The sequence below is a fragment of the Branchiostoma lanceolatum genome, chromosome 1 (assembly GCF_035083965.1).
Source record: "Branchiostoma lanceolatum isolate klBraLanc5 chromosome 1, klBraLanc5.hap2, whole genome shotgun sequence".
NCBI classification, from domain to species: domain Eukaryota; kingdom Metazoa; phylum Chordata; class Leptocardii; order Amphioxiformes; family Branchiostomatidae; genus Branchiostoma; species Branchiostoma lanceolatum.
Window position 1 is genome coordinate 1,081,161 of NC_089722.1, and position 23,596 is coordinate 1,104,756.

Consider the following 23,596-nt stretch of genomic DNA (forward strand, 5'->3'; position numbering starts at 1 on the left):
AATGCTGAGTGCTAAGCAGAGAAAGCAGTATGTACCATTTTTAAAGTCTTTGGTATTACCCGGCCGGGGTTCGAACTCACGACCTAGCGCGTACAACTACAAGGCGAACACTCTACCCACACCGAGTCCGTGCCCCAAAAAATGAACGGCTGCATGAACGTGTGTTTATATCGGTGGGAAATCCTTTTAAGTCAGCCCGACTGATCCCAAGCGTCAAACTGACGAAAGCTTGTTTGTAACTGAAGAAATAAGCAAGTAAAGTTCGGCAGCCGTGCGCGAGCCCGGACGTGCACAGCCTAGCATTGTATGAGATGCGATCAAGCGCTTTCAGTTGGAAAAGTGCCTTTTTGGCGGTGTAGCCAAGTGCAGGTTTTAATTGACTTCGCCACGAAGTCTATGTTTTGATGCTTGTCTGTGTGTCTGTTAGTGAACAGAATAAGTCGAGAACGCCTGGATGGATTGTTGTCGTATTTGGTGTGTTGATGTGTATGTGGGAAATCTCAAGATCATTAGATTTTGGGCGAATTACTTTGCATAATTAACGAGAAAAGTGTAAAATGTGTTATATTGTATGAGTGGCTGTGCTGGGTACCAGCTGGAACGTGTTACTGGTGTAGGGAAAGTGTTACTGGTGTAGTAAGGAGATATTCCCATTGGGCCAGGGGTGTTTGACTGTGAAGGCCTAAAAGATCCTAAAACGTGTTGGCTGACACAAATTGGCTTCTCACTGACTTTTAGATCTTGATCTTGTGAAATTGAACTGTTCCTCAAGGCAAGTAGTTACCTTCGCCGAGAAGGTTATGCATAGGGTAGCGTTTGTATGTATAAGAAGACCAGCATAACTCAAGAATGCCTCGATGGGTTGTCTTGATATTTGGTATGTTGGTAGGTCTTAGTGAGACCTGAAAATGATTAGATTTTGGGCCCCCTAGCGGCTTGTTATAGTACTGCAGCGGAAATTCTCATGTTTTGGATATGCTATGGAACCGACTTTTGAGTGGTAGATAGCTCTTTGGAAAGAGAGTAAAAGGTATCGGTTTGGACACCCTAGCGGCATTTTCTGGGACTGCAGGAGCAGGTTTCGCTTCAGACTATGAAAGGGAATAACTCAAGAAGGGCTTGATGGATGGTCATGCTTTTTGCTAAGTGGATAGCCTGAGTGATGATTTACATGATTTAAAACTTATTATGCAAATCAGTATCTAATTTGCATAACTAATGATGAAAATTGATACATCCTCCAAATTCCATAATAGGACTCTCAAACATGTGACATGGCCGAGGAAGAGAGAAATAGTAATGAATATCAACTATGCAAATGAAGACCTCTTTTGCATAATTAATGAGAAATTCTATAACTCTATAACTTACGTGGTGCTTTGTTTGATTGGATGATAATGATGCAAATCAGATTCTAATTTGCATAATTAATGAGGCAATTTAAAATCCGCTGTGTTCCATGATATGACTATTCAAATATGCGAATTTGTAACTGAGGAAGAAAGGCATGTTGATAGATAGAAAATATGCAAATGTAGACTAATTTGTATAATTAATGTTAAACTACTATAATTCCATTCTAGTTAATGACGGCAATTTCATACTTGTGGCATTTGGAAGTAGTTTGAATGTGAACACCATTGAACCAAATTATGCTAATAAGGAGCTTATTTGCATAATTGATGATAAATGTTAGCATAACCTTCTTTGTTTAGCTCATAGTCATACTTTGGACAACTTATGTTATTTGGGTGAAGACGAACAACTTGTATGATTCATAATTGATGAGAAACACTCCCAATACGTCAGTCATAAAGGTTAAGATCATTTGGCGAAGGTATGAGGTCGTAGAACTCTTGTTTGCTATAAAAAGAGATTGTATGCAGTGAAACTGTTGGCAATCTTTTTACATGATCTTGTGTAAATGTTCTCAACATAAAATGAATAACATTGGTGTATTTTATATAGCTTCATTGCAAACGCGCCCATGTAAAGCACCGTCACGTATTATAACATGTAAGTCTATGGGGCGAAAAAAAACTCATGAATGAGACCTTAATGATGCTCGATGTCTCAATGTATTGGTGCCGTCTTCCGCCACACTGACTGCCTTTGGTCGTTAGTTTAATCATCCAGAAGAAGCATCGAACGGAACTAACGTCAGAAAGGTCAAAAGCAAATCCAAACAAGGCAATGGAACTAACTCCAGAATGATCAAAACCAAGTACCAACTTGTAGAAATGCCACGACTACCTACACACTAAGCAGGAGGGGTTTCGGCTGGTTTTAGGCGTTTTTGTCGGGCTTTCTACTTTGTCATCTTTTTTTTTTTTTTGTATAGCCCAAAAGCCCGATGAAAACGCCTAAAAACACGTCAAAAACCAGCCGGAACCCGTCCTCTGCTTGGAGAGTAACGACTACCCACCGTTTCACTGGTCTAAAAATGTACTTGGCGGCTAGGCTAAAGTTCTTTCACTAACTTATACAAATCTGTCCCCCAAATAGAAAATTGTAGAGGAGGAGTTAAGTAACAGAAAGGCTGGCAATGTTATAATAGAACTGAAAATGGATGACAGTATAAGTGTGTGTCAAAGATAAATATAGCAATATTCATTATATATTTAGTATAAACCTATCAGTCAATGGTTTTATGATGTTGCAAATATTCAGTAAAAGGTATATTGGATTGTTCAGCTACCACATCATGGGTGTCACATCATAAAGTTACCATGTCAGCATCATTTTTTTTATAAACCCCATGCAGGCTAACGTTATAATTAGCTATTAAACTTGAAGTTTTGATAAATACATTGTTACATCAACTGTAAAATGTTCAATGTCTAATGACAATTAAAAGAAAAATGATTGTCATCAGTATGGTTGTTCATCAAACAGAGAATTCCTTCTTCCTCAGTGCACTGGTGATGATGCTGGCAGAGGTGAGCATAGAGATGAGATATTGTTGTTTCATATGTTCCTCTTGTCTACTGTCTGGTACAGTGGCTGCTATGTCCATGCTATTAAGTGTAAAAGCACAGAATGAAAAATGTCATAGTTCAATCTTATAAAAAAACAAACATGGAAAACGGGGAACAATCTCCATAAATTCATAGGCTGTTTACATCTCATGTTGAAAAAGTACATGTCAACTTTGAACATTTTTATCTAGGTTAATATGTAGACATATACATGTGTCTGGAAGTAAATAACATTGGAAGAAGAAAACTTTAAAAAGAAAATATATAGGCGCAACAACACTGATCAGAGTCGTTTTACATTCAACAGCTTTTGACAACTGCCACATTTATGTTACCTTGAACATATCTTGAACATACATCAACATACAACTTTAGAATCAAGTTTTTGCCTCAAACCAAGGAACTGATGCAATGTACTACAATTATATAATAATTAAAATGTTATAGATAAAAATCATACAATTTATAAAATATTACAATGATAAAAAAATATCATAAATATTATATAATTATTATGATGAGCAGCATATATCTATCAAATGATGATAATTTATCAATATCTTTAAAAAAACAGTTAAATCTTTAACAACCTGCAGCTGGATCCAAATTGACCTTACCTATATCTGTTCTCATTGTCGGATGTCTGTGATCCAGATGTTGCACATGCTTCGGACCCTAAAATGCAAATGAGTGAGCACAAAAAATGTTTGTAATTCAATTGGTTACTTTGTTCTCAGTAAAAGATAGGGAGAATTGCTTAGAATCCTAGGCACTAGTATACAGAAGAAATATGTATCAAAAGGTAGACAATATAATCAATTTCTTACCTGAGCTACACAAACTGTCATTCATAGGGACTGCTGAGGGTGGTCCACACGGCACCTGGGTAACATTAACGGCATGGATCCATTCTGTGTCAATTCCTAAGCTTTTCTTCAGTGTAAATACATACAACTTGAGGCATGAATAGCCTTAGGCACCTGATCACCTTTACTTCTCTTTGAATTGTGGTCTGATGTATGGATTATAAAGATACATCTACATCTACATTTCTATACCCCCAAATAGCCCCTTCAGGGGCAAAGTAGGGGGGAGTTGAGGTCCCGGGCTAAGGCGGGCAGGCCTCCAGCCTGGCACTGGGAACGACTCAACGGTGGGAGCCGTCACAACCGTGCCAGGCAGGGTGTTCCACTGTGGGATAGTATGGTGAAAGAAGGAGTGTTTATATGTATTGATTCTTGCATGGATGGTGTAAAACTTGAAGTCGTGGCTCTCCCGGGTGCACCCCTGGGCTTGTTTCAGCAAACTGTGTCTATATTAATACCTACCAGGGCCAAAGGATTACTAAGTTGTACTTCCACCTCTATACACAAGCTCTTCTTTTGTAGTTCTTACCTCGATCTCGGAAGTTAAGCAACGCGCGGTCCGGACAGTGCTTGGATGGGGGACCAACCAAGGACGTCCGGATTGCTGTAGCCTCACGAAGCTTTCCACGAAATCGTCTTCCGGGAGGGACGTAAAACGGGGGTCCCGTGCTCGAGGAGGTGCCTCGAACACGTTAAACAGCCTCATTACCCTACACATTGGGTACCTGCCTGTGGCACTGGCTGCAAATACACCTGATATTATTATTATTATTATTATTATTATTATTATTATTATTAAGCACCTCCGCTCAAAAGCTATCACCTCTTAGTGGTAAACAATACCTTTCACACCAAGGTAATTAAAAGACCTCAAGCTTCTTGAGTTATCTACTGATGAGATCAAGATGCCACTTGTAGATAAGACACAAGACCCTTGTCAGGCTTGTGTTGTCTTGAAGTGGCAAAGAATAAACTTATCAAGTGTACTAAAAGTGGATCTCATGACATAAGGCCACACCAATTTAATTAGTTAACAGATTCTTTTCTAAATGTTAGCACGAGGACATCATTAAAACAGAAGGCTGCGGTGAAAACTTGTACCTAACTCTGTTCACTCCCTTAAACTGTGTGCACCAAAGTACAAACTTTCCTCTGAGATTCTGTTTTATGTTGATTTTCCAATCTAGCATTTTTAATTTTAAAATTCTGTTAACCAAGAAATTAAAATGGTGTAGCCTTAGGGTTACACCGTTCCAGTATACAAACACTGGTTAATACAGAAAATGGTTAACTTGTACCTACTTCTGAAGATATGTTCCCACTGTTTAAAATGTAGCGGTGACGGAGGTAGTGGTCTGTCAGAAGACCATGTAAGTTGGACCGGAACTGTTCAATTTCTTCGTTCATCTGTTCTCTGAGCACACCATCTGCAGAGTGTTACGCAAAAATGAATCAAAAGTCATGGAATTTTTCGCCTGAAGGTATACCAAGAGGAGCTCAAATTAGAAACAGCTGTGTTACCTGTGTTTAACATGTCCAAGCCTCCATACTTCAACTTTTGTCAACTTCATTGGTCAATCGAATTAGCACACCTATTAAAGTTTTGAATGAATGCCACATAAGATTTTTAAATAATTATGATAATGAAGACCTTTATTGCACATTTCTGCCACACTTGGCTAAGAACAGGTCACAACAAAACAAAAGAACAAGTATCTTTAGATAAATTCTACTTCTCCTCGCTTTTCAGATATAGTAGATATAAAAGAACAGATATGTTTTTCAATGGGAGGTTTGTCTAGTCGCATTAGGAATATGAATTTTTGAACAATACTTAAATGTGTGAAGTAGGGAAATAGGTTCTGTACAAGCTTACACAATTCATTTCTTCCTTGGGTATATATTAAGGCAATTCAAAGTCTATGGAAACTTGACACTTGGTGTGATGGCTTAAAGCACTACACATCAACGCTCGCACGAACACATTTTGTAATCTCCGTTACCGATTGAAATAAGACGTTCCTGGCATTAGGATATGCCACATATAAGATGTTAAACTGTAGTTTTTATGGAGACTTAAAACTTTTCTAGCTTTTAAAAACGGCAGTTGCGTACCTTATATGTGGCATATCTTAATGTCAGGAACGTCTTACTTTTAACGGTAACGGAGATTACAAAACAGTGTACATTTAAATGAGAACGAGCACAAGTGTCCTTACCTAGTTGTCTTAGGGTCTCTGCTTCAGGTAATAGCTGCTCATCCTCCACACTGCAGTCCTGGGAATAGTTGTCTGTATTTGTCAGTCCACTTTGCACTGTGTTCGTATCCTCATATCCACAGACCTGCAGTTCGACAAACCACTATCTAATGTTTAAAACTGTAAAACACAGGAATAGAATTAATGTCAGAAAACTGAGGGCCTCTTTATGTAAATTGTTTTATGACATGACAATTATGTACAGTCATTGTTAATCTAATTACACCTGGTAGTGGGAAGAATCAAGAGCTGGAGGTATTATTTTTTATGGTTCGAAGCTTAAAAACGTCAGAACCAGTGTATATTTTGTGCAAATGACTGTTATTAATCAACATCATTATAAGGCCACACCAATTTAATTTCTTGGTTAACAGATCTTTTCTTTTAACATGAAAACAGAAGGCTGGGGTGAAAACTTGCACCTGACCCTGTTCACTCCCTGAAACTGTGTGCATCAAATAAAGAACATTCCTCTGAGATTCTGTTTTCATGTTATTTTTCCAATCTAGCATTTTTTTAATTTTCTATTCCGTTAACCAAGAAAATAGATTGGTGTGGCCTAATGGTTAAATGTAATTTCAGGGAATTGTTGATTTTGCTGTCGTTGGTGTCTTAAACACTTGAAACAAAACTAGGAAATGGAACCTGCATGTCCTGATATCCCAGACAGCAGCCTGTAGGTTCCAGAGGTACGACTCCTTGGCTGCAAGTTTCCTCCTCAAGTTCTGTACAAGTCTGCTGAGACTTCTCTTCAATGTCTTGAACTTCGAGGATCTGTACCTCTTCCTCATCAGCCTATTGTGAATGGTACAAAACAGTATATATAAAATGTAAATTAAGTAAGTGACTGTGTCAAATAAAAAGATGGCATTGCATGTAAGTTTCTATGCCAACCAGTGAAGAAAATCAATGCATAAAATTTGCTTTTAAGTAAACTACAAGTCATTCCTGACTTTTGTCTGTGTTGTAACTCAAGGTACTTTTGAAAATTGCAGTGCCAACATATAACAAAAGTGACAAATTTTAGTAAAAAAGTCTTTAACACTAATACTGTAGATACTGGAGTTTTCGCGGTAAAGTCTTCACCGAGAACTAAAAAGCAAAAATGATTGTTCTGTCTTTTGCTCGCCCACCCCTTTTTTCAACCGCAAACTTAAAATCATAGCAAAATGTTCTCCCTATAGCGAAATTAAATCCTTGCCAACTTCAATGTAGTCACAGTATCTATCCAAACCTGAGAAACCTGTTTGTTTCCCTCCACCTCTGTCCGTTTCTGGTTCGTCCCCTCTCCCTGCTGCAATACTTGGGCCAGCCTTTCATAATCTTCATCTGTACACATATCTTGCTGTTTGTACCTTTTGTAATGTTTAAACAAAAATGTTAAGATTCTACGGCCCGCGAACATAAAACCACCGTGAACACCGTGAATTTTCTCCCACAAAAGTAAATTCACAGTAAACATGACGTTAGAGACATTTACAGTATTCATGATTGAAAGTCTGTTTGACCAAAAATTGCCGGTCAACATTACTTGAAGTCTAAACTTCCCACTGTGAGAATATGCTTTCCTGAAAAAAATTTAACAATTTTAGTCAAAATTTAAACCTCAATGGGGTCCTCAATGATTTCTAACAATGATGTCCAACTTAACGATGTTGATTATGGGTTTAATTTAAAAATAATAGGAGGTTTGAATATTACCAGTGTGACGGGAGTTGATACACAGGTCCATCAGAACACAAAGGCTCAGAGTCATACAGCAATGGGGACCCTGCTGGAAGAGTGGTCGACTCTCCTCCAAACAAAACTTCAGAGCTGAAGGTCATCCTCTTAGCAGCTGGGCTCGCCATTCTGGTCTGAAAAAAGGGAAGAGGTATGATATCGTTTTCTTCTTTATAGATATGAACTGTTATTAATATCAGAGTTTTTAAAAAAATTCTGACAAAATAGAATCTTTTCATGCAAGGGTCATGCCATAATAAAGGGGGCATTGAACACCTTACAGGTGCTAAAAATTAAAGAAACAGGTGCATTTGACAAATTTTTAGGAGTTAACAATACCCTAATCAGTGTATACAGGGTTTATCACTGATATGATGCACTCAGACAGAACCATGCAGTTAAAGGAAGCGACAGAAAATCTTGAGAAAATTCAGGTCACCTTCAAAGAAAATTCACTATTCAGATCAGTAGGATGTCTGTGCAGCTGCTTATCAAATTTGAGTACGAATTAGAGACAAACTTGAGCGTTATAAAACTAATCCTGAAGAAAAACTCTCTCAGTGACAGAAAACGTCGTCATACCAAATTTCGCGCCAATATTTCGCACACGCGCAGTGGCACCTACGCATGCGTAGTAAGATTCAATGTCCCGGATGTACCTCAATGCGCATGCGGATTCGTCCGAAATGCCCGGATGTAGGGGGCGGTCTGCTGTGGGAAAGTGTCGTCTGATCTTTGGTGTCGTCTGATTTTCATGATCTTTCGACTTTTCCCCTCGAGTTTTAATCTATTTGTCTCTCAACAAATGTTCTGCTTAGAGGAGTATCTCCTTATCATGACGCTGGACGCTATTATGGTGAAATGTGAGGTTAGAGGTCCTTTTTATTTACACTGATTTTCTTGAGTCCGATTCTAAAATTCAACTTCAGTAGTTCAAAGGACAAGTTTATTTATGGCGAATATTTTCGAGTGTAAGAAATCTCAGAAGAAGTTGTCTTTTTATTATGAATAGCGCATGTGCTGAGGCACGTGTACGACATAATTTAGGAGGAGTTTACAAAGTGATTTTGAGAAGATATGCCCGTTGTTGTTAAGAGTATATAACGTCATATATTATTTGTTTTCCTGACAAGTGACAGCCACTGGAATTCAATTATAAACTAATAAATTTTAGATCCGTGACAACTCAATAGAGGGGGTAGTAAGTATACAGTACATCCAACTCTCCTTTAACACCTGTAGGTTATAAACTCTTCTTTTTGTTTGTAAGATTTAACAATTTTTGCGTACCCCCTTTCCTCCCTAGTGATAAAGTTGAAGCACATAAAATGATCAATGTACAATGGCATCGAGAAGATTAGGAATATGGAATTGTTGATGTGAGTTTTTTGCCTCTGAGTCAATAACTTATAATAAGTTATTATAATTTAAGAAAACAATAACTGGATATATTGTGATTGTTTTATTGAATATTTAAAGGTAAAATACAATGTTGTTTTTATGCTGTTCTTTGGTTCCTTGACACTTTATTATAGTTTAAATTGAATCTAAAGTTGCTGTTTTCCTATTCATTTTTGTCGTTCTCAGGATGCTAGTATAACTTTATAAAAACCCAAAGAGGCGACTATGCATATGCTGAAACACCAGATCAGTACTTGGGCGAAGCTGCATGATAATCCACCCTGGTATTTTTACTTTCAGGTGCATGACAGCTATGTGTTTTTCTCGTTGAGTGTGGTTGAGTGGGCAGCAGTATAATAAGCTAAGGGAAGCTCAAATTCAACGCCATGAAGGATTCGGAATCAGAGGTCTCAACGACAGTAGCACAAATACAAGGTATGTCTTCCATAGACCCTGGTATGATTGTAATATCTAAAAAAAATGTTACATGTGGCTGTGTTATGCACATGAGGCTTTATTATTTTATTGTATGACAGTCATACAGCTGTATAGTCATGTTCATGAGATACAAATGGAAATCATTAGTTTTCAAGGTTCAATTTTTTTAATGAGAGTAGCACAGTAAAACTAAAAGTTCCCTGCAAAGGAAGAATTTAACATTCTGATAGGTTGCATTTCAGATGCTGCATTCTATACACACACGTTCTGTACATATCAATTATCATAATCACATGCTTTTATGACAGCCGTTATAAAGGCTTTAGAAAAGGACAAAGATGAAGACAAGGCAGCACGACGGGCAGAGAAGTTGTCAGAGCTGTTGGACAAAGTGTCTGGGCTTGATGGTGATAGTGACAAGAATAGGAATGCTTCAGCTGAGGTAAGTCATGCATATATAAATTTCAATAATTCAACTGAAACCATCCATATTGTATAGTAAGAATAAAAGTGTAGCATGCAAGCTTAGAATTTGGTCATATAAAAGGTATTGAGTTAACTGTAACTTGGAGACTACTGTAAATGCATTTACTTTTGCAGACTGGTCTTATTTTGCTGAAGTGTAAAGGAGGTTTTGCGGTGTTTGAAGTTCATGGTCAAGACAATTCTGGAGTGCAGCATGATTACAAAACGCATATTTGATTTGCAGTGCTATGATTTTTCCATAAGCAGTCACTGCAAAACCTGTGAAAATAAACCCTCTGCAAACATTCAACAATATGTACAATATTGTGGTGCCTTTTATGTCAAACTTGAGATAGAGCATGTGAACATTATTCATTAATGCACTGTCTTGTTACACTTACAGCTTCAGAATTGCGCAGTCAACCTGTGGAATATTGCTGTAGCAAAGAGGGCAGGGGGTCACTTGGGCACCGACTTAAACGCAAGAGGTAATCATCTCTTATATTTCTGATTCAGAGTTATGGCACAGTTGGAAGAGGTTAAATGCTAGTTGGCAATTGCATTGTTATTAATATTACATTCATAATTCAGGCTGTACCATTAAGAATAGCAGCTAATTCATCAAGTGCCCTTGAGGCTTTGTAGAAATGCAAGGATAACTGGTAGCATCATTAATAATTGCTGAGTATATCTATTATGGTGTAATAATTTTATCTGTCAAAGTTTGAATGTGTCTATTTTATACCCCCTATCGTTTAATTGCATCAGTGTTCTGATGTCTATTGTCATTTGGGACAGATATTCTTTGTGGAATCAGTAGAGCGAAAAGAGCAGTATGGTACTTACACCACACCAATTTAATTTCTTGGTTAACGGAATTTTAAAAAAAAATGCTAGATTGGAAAATCAACAGGAAAATGGAATCTCAAAGGAAACTTTGTACTTTGGTGCACACAGTTTCAGGGAGTGAACAGGGTCAGGTGCAAGTTTTCACTCCAGCCTTCTGTTTTCATGTTAAAAGAAAAGATCCGTTAACCAAGAAATTAAATTGGTGAGGCCTTATCTATGATACTGATAAGGCCATGTCCATGTTGATTCAATTATATGGATGACATCCTCTGAAAATTCCAAAACTAATGCGAACATGTGAAAAAAAAGTTTGGCCAAAAAAATAATGAAATCAAATTGGACAGGAAGGTTAAACAAATAATAAGTTGTTGCCAGCCAAAAAAATAAACTTTGCCATTATAAATGGTGTCTTTTTCCCCAGTGCGACACCTTGCTTGTCAACTTGCCTTCAAAGTCAATCCATCGGAAGGATCTGAAGTGGTTCTTAAGAGAAGGGTGATGGTCAGTTGATACCTTTTCTACTGTTTAAACATGCCACATGATTTTAAAAGGAATTACATGTGTGTTAAACAATAGTCATGGATAATCATAAACTTGGCTTTATTTACTTATTTATTTATTAATCTTTAGGGTGGTCCCTTCAGTTAACATTGTAACTGATTTCCAAGGGAGCCCTTAGCTTCATGAATATTCATGACTTGTTGAAAACTTTTTTCTTAAGTTGCAGGTTTTTTTGAAGTCTTCAAAAATGTCTATATTTTCCATGACACATTATCATGTACTTGGAGACAGCTTTTTTCAACATTGATTTGTCTTTGAATAATATTTGGCACATTTTATGTCTTGATGCAGTTAACAGCTTAAGATTATCTCACACTCTATTTATAGAGAATGCACCTGTTTCCTTAATAGGACATTTGTGTAACATGAAATAAATAAAACATTTCATGATAGGAATATGTTGAGTACATCTGTTAGATTGTTACATTCAGTTATGGTATCGTCAATAGCACTGCATATTTTACTTTACTAATACTAGTAACATTTTTTTATGCAGATGGCCAGTAAAACTGGACGAGCATGGTTGGACTGCGGTAACCCTTCCATGGCGGACAACTCCCTGTCTCTGGCATCGGAGGTGAGGTTCCACATTACGCTATATCAGGGAGGTCATATAAATGTTATGGTGCTGGGTAGTTTTTATTGTCTAATCATAAGGCCACACCAATTTAATTTATTGGTTAACAGATTTTTTTTTAAATTTTAGCAACAACAAAAATCATAAAAACAGAAGGCTGAGGTGAAAACTTGCACCTGACCCTGTTCACTCCTTGAAACTGTGTGCACCAAAGTACAAACTTTCCTCTGCAATTCTGTTTTCATGTTGATTTTCCAGTCTAGCATTTTTTTTTAAAATCCGTTTACCAAGAAAATAAATTGGTGTGGCCTAAAGCACAATTGCTACATACACATGTCATAACAGTGGCAACAGAACATGAATACTTTTACTTATGGAACTGGCCAGATTTGAACTTTTCCTGATATTTTACTGCCTTGGACATATAGAATACAACTGGTGCTGGGGATTTTTTGTAGATAGCTGTTTGATACTAGTAGGTACAAAAAGTGATACCTCCTACGGTGATAGTATTTAACTTTTCCTACTTAGAGTGTTGCATATGAGTTGGTTTTGTCTCTCATTTGCTACCATACAACTTAGCGTTCATGCTCATGCAGTGAATTTAATTTTATTTTCAATTCCATTAAGTTAGGATTGACTGATTAACCATTAAGTTAAAATGACGAGTATATTGCTACTTAAGTTATACCTTTTGTTCCTTGATTGACATACATGGTATATACCAGGTTTCTCGTCAGAGAAATGTGAAGTGATGTGTATCTATAGATGGGCTACGCTTTTTCTTGAAATCTGGATATACCTGTACTCTAATACTAATAGGCTTTGACATAACGAAGTTGTTATCATGCCATTAGGCCACACCAATTAAAGTTCTTGGTCAACAGATTTTGATTTTTAATTTTAGCAAAAAAAATCATCATTGAAACAGAAGACTGGGGTGAAAACTTGCACCTGACCCTCTTCACTCCCTGAAACTGTGTGCACCATATTAAAAACATTCCTCTGAGATTCTGTTTTCATGTTGATTTTACAATCTAGCATTTTTTTAAACTGCTAAATTCCAAAATCAACATGAAAACAAAATCTCAGAGGAAAGTTTGTGCTTTGGTGCACACAGTTTCAGGGAGTGAACAGGGTCAGGTGCAAGTTTTCACCCCAGCCTTCTGTTTTTGTGATTTTTTTGTTGCTAAGATTAAAAACAAAATCTGTTAACCAAGAAATTAAATTGGTTTGGCCTAATAGCACAACTTCTGCGTGTAACATGAGACAGCGGCAGTTCTAGTCACCTTTGTCCTAGATCCCTTGTGACCACCTTTGCTCTGTCAGCTTAGTTTGGCACCCTGACCCTTAGCTGAACCCCTGTGTCAATAGGTAGCGTGGTCTACCTCTGACAGCTCCTGACACACCTTGTAGGTAACATGATTTTAAATGGGGTTTAGTATTACAAAGGATATTCTGGCATCACTAGTTACATGTTAGGTGTTGAAGTATTCATCTATAATCTGCGATCTATAATCTGCGATGATGTGACATTAGCTTGCGCCAGATACTAAATATACACTTTGCGCAGTGCACACTGTATTCAGAGCATGTACCACTTGATTGATCGCTTTTCTCATTAAGTCCGGTTTAGTGTATGGTTGGCTGGAGTCGAAGGCGCCACCTGTTGCAGAGCCTTGTTAAACTTTTCTGCAAACATCATTAATCCATTGAAACTGGATGTATTTTTGAGGGGTTGAGACTTTCCAGTTACCTATTTCTTTTGTTGATTACAATGTATTTCTGTTTTATTGTGGTAAATTCATTTAATCCAAACATAGTTACTCAAGCAACAGGATAAAATTTTGAAACAGTCAGACGTTTCAGACAGCATCCTCTGTCTTTCGTCAGTGACTAAGGATAGTACTGGAAAACTAGGTTTTACACCAAAACTAAAACATAATAGATATGTCTACCCTTCATCAACGAATAGATATGTCTAACCTTCATCAACATAAATTCATTTAACTTTGTGGCAGTTAGAATTTGTTTGAAGTGTAATGATTTAAAGTACCCTTTCAAACGGCATATTTTCATTTATCATGCATAGCAAACCAATACATGACCTAATTAAAAGGTAAATTTGGCAAAAAATCCAATCTTTGTCATCTTCATGTGAAAAATGTGTTAATTATTTCCACGATGACCTTTGCATTTTTTACTGGTGTGTATTCTAATTTAGAATCAACACAACGTTTGATAACTTCAAGAGCAGTTCATACAACAATCCGAGGTTGATTTATTTATCTTACTCTATTCTTAGCCAGAGTCTTTGCACTATAAATTGGTAACAAGCTATAAGCGTGCATTAAGATAGTTGAGAAAGATGAAAAGTACAGAAGTGCCATGTACAATATGTAGATGTACAGCATGAGAACACTAATGTATAAGACATGTAGTCAATTACTAGTAGTATGGGCATGACTGCTTTTCAATTATGTGCAAAATTAGCATTGACTTGAGTCATGTATTTATTATTAGTTAATGAGAAATGTGAAAAGGGGAAAATGTAGGCAAAGGAACAATACATGTGAGCTATAAAGGAATTTTGTTAATAGAAATCCATAGGTCTAAGCTTTCTATTTTTTTGCAAGCTTGGTCTACTGAAAGTTTAGTCAAAACATGCATGATTAGCACTGCAAGTAGGCCATCCTGTTGGGAAGCCAGAACTCAATGACTACATGTACACCTACCATTCCCTCACTCAATAGCATGATTCATAATTATCCAGATACCATCCTTGTCTTGAAATCTAATTCCGTCTTTGTAACAGAAGAGGCTCTAAAATGTACATGTGTTATACACAAGAGCATTTGTTTTGATTCTTGGATATGTGACACACATGTAATCTCCACAGACCTGCATAATTCCTTCTTAATCCATTTATCCAGATTACCCCTGCTAGATCTCTTGGGGCTCTCTCGGCTGTAATTCGATTCTCCCCTGTACAGTCAGTAATCTGCCTAAAGAGCCTTTTAATTCATCTTTGTGTATGGTACAGGTTTCAGTATTATGGGAGTAGAATTAGTGCTAGTAAGGCTTTGTAGTGGTATTTTGTTTAAGAAATTAGGGTCATTTTCTATGATTAATCCTGCAGTGGTTTAAAAAAAGTCAGGAATGCAGATTGCGTGAATGTGAACAGGACACAGATCAAAGTGCAAAAAGGTAAAGCGGTCGAACCTCAGACTGGGAACAAACATGATGCTTTTTCCTTGGCTAGTAGCGCAATGCGGCTGCTACAGCTCTCGTGTTGAGCCAAGCACATCGGGTTACCCCTACTCTTCTTGATAAGTACTAGTGTGATGGGTTCTTTCATGTGCAGAAGTTTGATGCTTGAGGCTTATGCATGTTGCATTACCACTTGCGCCATGTGGACATATTTTGAAGTGAGACTTAACGTTCATGTACACTAGTTACTATCTTCAGGATGAAATGGTCAAAACTCATTTCGGATTTTCTTCTTCAATGATTATAATATTTTCAATCGGCTGTAAGGAGGTTCAGGGGTTTTTTCTAGAAAAATTGAACAAGAGGGAGCACAGGCGAGGGAGCGAATTCTATGTATACTTATGGAAGAATCAATTGCTGAGTGAAGGCTGTATGCTGGATATTAAGCTAAAACCTGACTTCAACAACCCTCTTTCCTGATTTAGATTATAGGAAAATACTGTTTGGCAGTCTGCATTTTTGTAGGTGACTGAAAAAAGGATCTTTCCTGACCTGTAGCAGTAAGCGAGATTAAGAGGCCTCGCTTCACCCTGCAGATTTATATCATTTATCAGTGCCACCTGTTTGTTGTATAGCAAGAGCTTAGAGATAATTCTGTGTAAGCATCAAAGGGCAAGGGGACAATCTGATATGGCTGCGAACCAGGGCAGTGTAGTTTTGGCACAGCACATATTATGGAGTACATTGAATTTTTATCTATTTAGATCCACAATTAGCCTCATGAGAGGCTGATTCTTCCTGTGGTCTACATATTCATATTTACACATTACAATTTAAACATACAAAGGCATGCAAAGTGACAGTAGGTAACAAAAATAACATAGTACCTTAAAAGGAATGATTACAGTTCAATACTTTGCTAATTGTCGCCTGTGTTGTTCCACAACTGAGGCATTCTGTACAGAAAGCGCCTTTTCTGAGAGTTGGGTTTTGGTTTCGGAAGTCTGATTGTGTTGGTTCTGGTTGTGAATCTTAGACTGGAATGTGATTTTGTCCTACAGTATTGTTGCTTACTGGTTTATTTGTGCGTTAACAAGGCACTACTGTAACAGTAAGTTACTTAACCACCAAAACATGTCACCTTGAATGAGCTGCAAGTGCTTGGGGATGACTGAATTGCTTCAAGGGAGATAAGAAGAAAGAAAGCTGATATTCTACAAGCACCCAGTAGTGACACCAGGCCTTCTATACCTCTCTGTGACTGTTACAGAGATCTCTGTTTCAAAACAAAGCCATATTTCAGTACCAGCTACTGAGGCCAAGAGGTCTTCCCAAGAATTTGGCCCACTTCCAGTAACCACAACCTCATCCCCCTAAAGCGTATTACCACCACTCCAGTTTTGGACTCCTGTGACCCAGATGGTTTCGAACAGTCAAATAGGCTCTTTGTATACCTTCATACTTGTAGAATTATATAATACATGTGCAAGATACCTTTGTCAACTTTCAATCAAAGGTAAATTTGTATATATCTGACTTTAATAGTATTTGTATGATAAAGGTAAAGTTTGTCGATAAGAATGCCACCTATTGGACTGGAGAAGAACTGCAGCCTTCAAGCCTGTAAACAGGTCTTTCCAAGAACGTGGGCCGTGTTGTTGCCCCCCTACCAGTTTAGGCCTTGACGTGCCTATTTTTGACAGGTTGACTTCTCTGAAACGTAGCCTTGGTAGGGCACCCCTTATGAGAGGCACGTTCAATTATACAACTGACAAATTGACAACTTAGCAGCTTTCTGAGAAGTTAACATATTTCTTTAACATTGATGGCTGTTGTGTCTTGTTATTCTAGTTAGTCTTTTATGATCATGATATAAATTTCTTTTCCAAAAAAGCTGTTCCTTTTGCCATAATCATGAATGTGCCTATTTTTCTTCATCATTTTTGTAAATGCCAAAGCATTTGCAGGTGAGCATTGTTGAAATAGTCCCAGTGGTAGAAATACTTTTTTCCAGTGTTCTGCATTATTGCAAAATGTCAAAATTTTGTTCTGCAATTTGAAAATATTTTCTGCAAGTACAAGCTTCCATTCTACAACCTTCTCAACCTAATAATGCCTACTTATTTACATCATATCTAGCTTTGCAACATTGCTGTAATCCTTTAGTCTCTCCCTCCACCTTTAATTTTCAGGTTTCAGTTTATTTGCAGCGCCTCTAGTTGGCTAAATTGAGAACCATTAAATCCCAAGCCTGATTTTTTTCATTCTGCAAATTTGCATATTGATTAATTTTTTCTTCTGCAATCTTGAAAATCTTTCTGCAAATTGCAGACTACAGGTGGGTATTTCGAACACTGTAGTCCCCACAATTAACCTGATAAGGGCTCTCTTGAGTCCTGACACAATGAGGTCACTAGGACATAGAATCCTGCCCTTCCTTGAGGTAAAACAGTCATTTATCCAAAAGTGTGGACAGGTCAAAACAGTGAACCAAAACATGACCTGTCAGGTGACAGGTCACTGACCTCTCTGAGCTGGCTTGTTACTGTCTGGATGGATTAGTGTTGTTAATCTTCTCCCTGGCAATCCTATACAGCTGTCAGGGCTCGAAATTCATTTTTGGAAATAGGAGTGCACTGGTGCACCCAACCGAAAGAATTAGGTGCACTGAAAAAATTTTGGGCGCACCACATAAAATAAAGTCAGCAAAACATAAGTTTGACGCTACTACCTCTCTTAAGAACTTCAATCTGTAATTCTATCCAGATTTCAAATTTCAACCAAGCAATACATCAAATAATACAACAAAAGGTTATATTGGTTTTTCTGATACTTACATTTCAAGAATATTCTGTATGCTAGTGTACAAGAGAACTGTTACCTTATAGAGTACAAAAATATATAGGTGCACCAGTGCACCCACAATCAAAAATTAGGTGCACAACTCCAATTTTGGGTGCACACAGGTGCACATGCACCCAGTATTTCGAGCCCTGTCCCCCCATCATATCAATAACACGTGTGCATGACGCATTGGCATGTGTTGTACAGTATACATAACAAACCTAAAGAAAGGAGATACTAAATCAAGATGGACATCAGGTCAGTTAAATTTTAGCTTTTTAACAACAACAACATTGTCTTCTGCTTGCCTACCCCTTTGTTTCAACCACGAACTTTAAACCACCGTGAACACTCTGTTTTCTCCCTTCTGCGAAACTAAATCCCCGCGAACATTTCTCCTTTTACGGAAGTTTTCCGTAATACATACGTAGTAGCTTGTTAATCTGTATCCTTCCAGTGTCTAATTACTAGGATGCAGATGAGCACTGATATGGCATGCAGATAACAACATTTTATTGGAAAATGACACTTTCTGTCAACAGTTCATATCATAATGGTGACGTCGATATTGTTCTATTTTTCTTCAGTGTCTTGAAAAGCTGACCAAGAATGTGCTGTTAGCAGCAGCCGATGGGAAACTGTCAGAGGATGACAAGGAGAAACAGAAAACAGAGATTGAAAAGGACATGTTCAAGGTCTTCTGCTACCAAGCCGAATCTGTAAGCAGTTTGAAGTTTCAGTGCTGTTCATATGTATCTCAAGAACTTTGCATTCCCTCTTTGTACATTGAAGTCCCCATGCTAAGTCATATGACATAATTGTTTTGCTAATGCCAAGTATTCCAACGGTGAAAATTAACTATAAAACATTTTATATATTTTGTATCATAAAGTGACATGTAATGAGTTTCTTGAGGATCTTAGTTACATGTTAAACACAAATGAATGTAAATTGTTAAAATTTTTATTGTTCTATTGTGCCCTGATGTAAAAATTACCAGTTAGGCCACACCATTTTAATTTCTTGGTTAACAGAATTTAAAAAAAAAAGATGCTGGATTGGAAAATCAACATGAATTGAAAACAGAATCTCAGAGGAAAGGTTGTACTTTGGTGCACACAGTTTCAGGGAGTGAACAGGGTCAGGTGCAAGTTTTCACCCCAGCCTTCTGTTTTAATGATGTTCTTGTGCTAAAATTAAAGATAAATCTCTTAACCAAGAAATTAAATTGGTGTGGCCTAACCTTGAAGTCTCAGTGTTGGTCATATGTATCTCAAGAACTTTGCATTCCCTCTTTGTACATTGAAGTCCCCATGCTAAGTGGATGAATATTACTCTCCAAGCAGAGGTTGGTGGGGAAGATTGTGACCGTTTTATCATATGCCCCGTTTTTTGTCCGCTCTCCCCACCCAACCTCTGCTACACGTTGCATATGATAAAACGGTCACAATCTTCCCCACCAACCTCTGCTTGGAGAGTAGATGAATATGACATAATTGTTTTGCTAATGCCAGTATTCCAACAGTCAAAATAAATTTAAAACATCTTATACATTTTTGTATCGTAAAAGTGACATGTAATTGCGTTTCTTGAGGATCTTACATGTTAAACACAAATGAATGTAAACTGTTAAAGTTATTATTGCTCTGTTGTGCCCTGATGTAAAAATTACCAGTTATATTACATATAAAGTACAACACAAAATGTGATGAGTCTATATTGTATACTCATTATACTCATTGGTAATGAAACAGCATACAGTATTTCTTTCATTTCAAGGCATCCTCAATTGAGGTGAAGCATGATGCTTTTTCAAGTAGCTAGTGGTAGTGCAATGTGGCTTCGCCACGGCTTGCGTTTTTGGCCAAGCACACCGGGTCACCCCTACTCTTCTCAATAAGTACTAGTGTGTTGGGGCATACAGTATAACTAAGTAAATTCATTATATATTTTTTCTAATCTCTTTGTTCCAGTCTGTTGCCCAAGAGCAGCATGATGTGGCCATGAGGCTTGCCCAAAGATGTAAAGAGATGCTGGCCAGGTTGCCAAAAGAAGTTAGTACATGTACATGAAGAACTTTTTTCTGATACATACTGCAATGCAGAACACAGTTAACAGAGGGCGCTTTAGTGTTGACAGATCACTGGGTCATTTGTGGTGATGAAAGCTATGTGTTCAGTACTTGTTTCAAAGCCAAACTAGCAACCAGATTGTTGTAATAAAGTAGACTGATGCATATAATTGTTATTATGATCTTGTATACATTGATTTTCTAGGAGAACTAATTTTGTGCTTTTTTTTTCAGACAACATTCCTTGCAATGCTTTGTTACAACTTTGGTGTGGAAACTTACCAGAAACAGAAATATGAGGAGGCTGTTGCATGGCTCAGGTAAGTTGAGAAACACATTGCAAGCTACGCCAAAAATAGTTACTCACAAGCAACTGGATAAAATTTTGAAACAGTCAGACGTTTCAGACAGCATCCGCTATCTTTCGTCAGTGACTAAGGACAGATCTGGTAGAACTAGGTGTTTATATCAAAGCTCAGACTGAATAGATATGTTAATGAAGTGAAGACAATTTCAGATGGTTCAATAGAATAGTAAGTTAAGACAAGGTTGTATGCTAATGAATCAATTAACTCCTGTTGTTTAATGTTGTTTGTCTTGGGGGGGGGGGGGGGGGGAGGTGAGCGTGTTGTCCCAAGTGCCTAAAAGTTAAATGCGTTTATATTATTTTATATTTCGCACTTTTATATAAATTTTACTTAATACTTAGTACAAGGTTGCTTAGATGATAGCATACTTACAGCACATTTGTGATTGACATTCAACATTGGAATATACTATTATTGGTTATGTATATATTTGTCACTCACATTACACTTCAATGTTATCAATAACTGATTGTCACGTTACATTGGGATATAGTAGTCTTACAAATCCATACAGTCACTTCAACAGTAAACTCTATAAATTGCCTTTAAGATACATGTAAATGTAGATTTTGTTTCCTTGCAGGGAAAGCTTTGAACTTGGGAAAGGTACTGGGCAACCAGCAACATCAAGCAAGAACCAGGTACAGCTAATGTACTACTGTACTTAAATGACTAACAAACTTGTGGAGGTACTGACTGATAAGTATCTAATGCCAGCTCAGAGGAGGACTAGAAATATATATAGTCATGCTTTTAAGTACTAGAGTTATCAGCCAAGGATTGATTTGTACAAAAATATGTATTTTCCGAGAACCATATATAGTAGAATGGAACTCGTTGTCATCAAGTTCTGTAGGAGCTTCCTCACTAAATAGCTTTAAGGAACGGTTGCAGTCAGACATGCAAAGACTAGGTGTAACAGACCGTTCGGTGTAATATAACCAGCTGCTGCCGCGCCGCGTGCCTGTGAAGCCTAATGGCAGTTATACTGGCTATATAGATACAGATATAGATACAGACAGTAATTAATAATGAGATCATCTCTTAAAAACCTTTCAGTTGTCATGGTGATTTGTTAACAAAATCGGCCTGTAACAGATCTTTCTGTTTTCATCACCCATAGGCCAGGACTTTGAGACTTCTTGCCAGTGCCTATCTGGAATGGGACAGCAAGCAACACTGGCAGAAAGCACTAAATGCAGTAGGTATGACCAGATTGTGTCTTGTATAAATTATGTTCTTCCATAGAGTCCCCAATTTCCTCTTTCCATTAAGATTTAGAAACTATTTGATAGCACATCCAGGATTGTATGTGAGACTGACTGTCTATCTGTTACTTTCACAGGTCTGGCCAACTCGGTAAGTAAACCTTGGTTGTTGTTGTTTTTATCATGTTTTTTTCTCATCGTTTTTCAGAATGTTTGTTGTTTGAAGATGAAAATAGCTTTCCCAATCTAAGGAAGTTTTCACAGTGTCGGGAAGGTCAGTTGGAGTTTGTTAAAGTTAGTATTTCACCCCGACCAATCAAACCATGTGAATCACATTGAAACTCAGATTCGTATCAGCCATTTCCCGACAAATCCCTTTCTAACGACCGCATTTTAACGTTTAGAAAAAAATAGTCTCTTCTGCTTTTCTCTAAACGTTTAATTGCGGTCGCTTTCAATCACTTCCAAAGTGCCAAAATTGCCAATCTGAAAACATCTTTGGAAAGCTGACAACTTCCACCATCTCACTGGCGAGTTTGTTTTGTCAGATGTAGTCGTTACCGCAAGTTACGGGTCGGGAAATGGCTGATACGAATCTCAGTTTCAATGCGATTCACGTGGTTTGATTCGTCGGGGTGTATTTCCATCTGCTAAGACTGCATTCAAACTATGTCATTTTTCCTCCTTTCCAGGAACATTCCCATCCAGCTGGCCTGCACCTTAAGGTTCACATCCTTCTTGTGTCCGACACTGTTGAGGACAGCAGGCTTGTGGCAGGTAAACTCACAAGTCTAACATTGAATAATGGACACATTGTTTAATGGACACAAATCCTTAGAATTTCAAAACAAGAAACCAGTATTTGACAACAATCTTTGCTTCAGTTAATCGAGAAAATTACTGATTCAGATTCAGCTTTATTCTGATTGGCATTGCATGTGACATTTATATAAAACAAAAATATCCACATGAATGGCGCCAATACTAGCACTTACATAACTTGCCTTCACTTAACAGTTACATAACATTGCTTAAACATTGATACATGATTCCTAATTCATTAACTTTGACGCATGATTACAAACGGTTTTAAAAATCTAACGACGATCAGGTGAAACGTTGCTATGGTAAAAGTTAACAGTCAATGCTGACTAATTTCAAAAAGAACTTCACCATCCATTACACTACTGCTGATGAATTCATCTCTGCCCTCTGCCCCAAAATCTTATTTGTCATGTAACGTAGGGCTCCCTTGGAAATCAGTTACTTGTTAACTGAAGGGACTACCCTAAAGATTGATAAATAAAAAAAAAAAAACAAGAAACCAGTATTTGATAGAAGTGACAACAATCTTTGCTTGAGTTAATTGAGGAACTTGGTGCTGCTGAATTCTTCTTTCAGTGACCATTGCCCAAAAGTCATATTTGAATGAGTGACAGTGATGCCATTATTTTCCCAGCTGTGACAGACTGCCTGCACCATCCAGACCTCACAGTGGAGTTAGCACTCAACACAATCAAACTGCTGCTAGAACACAAGAGGTAGGGGAGACCCTAAGGTCTTTTCCCAATTGATTATCATTTGTTTTAAAACAAGTTTATTATTATCCTTGTACATGATTGATGAAAAGAAAATCTCAGATATTATGAGAAAACTTAAGATAAAAATGTCTTTTGATAGTATCTCTTCAATGCATAAAGTCCCTAAAGATATCTGATAGAACGCAGCTGGTTGTGTGGTCGTGTGGCGTAATGGCAGTGTGTTTGGCCTAGAACCTAGT

At 37.5% G+C, this 23,596-nt stretch overlaps 2 protein-coding genes and 1 long non-coding RNA gene across 3 annotated transcripts in view; 1 reads left to right on the forward strand and 2 right to left on the reverse strand.

Annotated features, from left to right (window-relative positions):
- Positions 1-2,059: 2,059 nt before the first annotated feature.
- Positions 2,060-3,655, reverse strand: LOC136428721 (uncharacterized). The gene is made up of 2 exons (XR_010754652.1): positions 3,596-3,655; positions 2,060-3,017 (listed from the first exon to the last, which is right to left on the reverse strand). It is a non-coding gene; the product is annotated as an uncharacterized lncRNA (long non-coding RNA).
- Positions 3,656-3,768: 113 nt separating this feature from the next.
- LOC136428712 (uncharacterized) lies at positions 3,769-8,427 on the reverse strand. The gene is made up of 7 exons (XM_066418432.1): positions 8,264-8,427; positions 7,804-7,958; positions 7,337-7,457; positions 6,748-6,897; positions 6,064-6,187; positions 5,147-5,271; positions 3,769-3,860 (listed from the first exon to the last, which is right to left on the reverse strand). Exons 2-7 carry the CDS (start codon positions 7,950-7,952, stop codon positions 3,774-3,776), a joined length of 756 nt encoding a protein of 251 aa, XP_066274529.1. The 5' UTR covers positions 7,953-7,958; positions 8,264-8,427; the 3' UTR covers positions 3,769-3,773.
- Positions 8,428-8,485: 58 nt separating this feature from the next.
- The window catches only part of LOC136423016 (testis-expressed protein 11-like), a 30,960-nt gene continuing 15,849 nt past the window's right edge, over positions 8,486-23,596 (forward strand). Inside the window, exons 1-14 of the mRNA XM_066411006.1 lie at positions 8,486-8,692; positions 9,526-9,660; positions 9,972-10,105; positions 10,532-10,616; positions 11,399-11,478; positions 12,035-12,115; positions 18,757-18,888; positions 20,143-20,223; positions 20,475-20,560; positions 21,192-21,249; positions 21,732-21,813; positions 21,954-21,967; positions 22,509-22,593; positions 23,276-23,357. Of these exons, the coding sequence (XP_066267103.1) occupies positions 9,612-9,660; positions 9,972-10,105; positions 10,532-10,616; positions 11,399-11,478; positions 12,035-12,115; positions 18,757-18,888; positions 20,143-20,223; positions 20,475-20,560; positions 21,192-21,249; positions 21,732-21,813; positions 21,954-21,967; positions 22,509-22,593; positions 23,276-23,357 (1,049 nt within the window). The 5' untranslated portion in view covers positions 8,486-8,692; positions 9,526-9,611. The remainder of the gene's footprint in view (positions 8,693-9,525; positions 9,661-9,971; positions 10,106-10,531; positions 10,617-11,398; positions 11,479-12,034; positions 12,116-18,756; positions 18,889-20,142; positions 20,224-20,474; positions 20,561-21,191; positions 21,250-21,731; positions 21,814-21,953; positions 21,968-22,508; positions 22,594-23,275; positions 23,358-23,596) is intronic.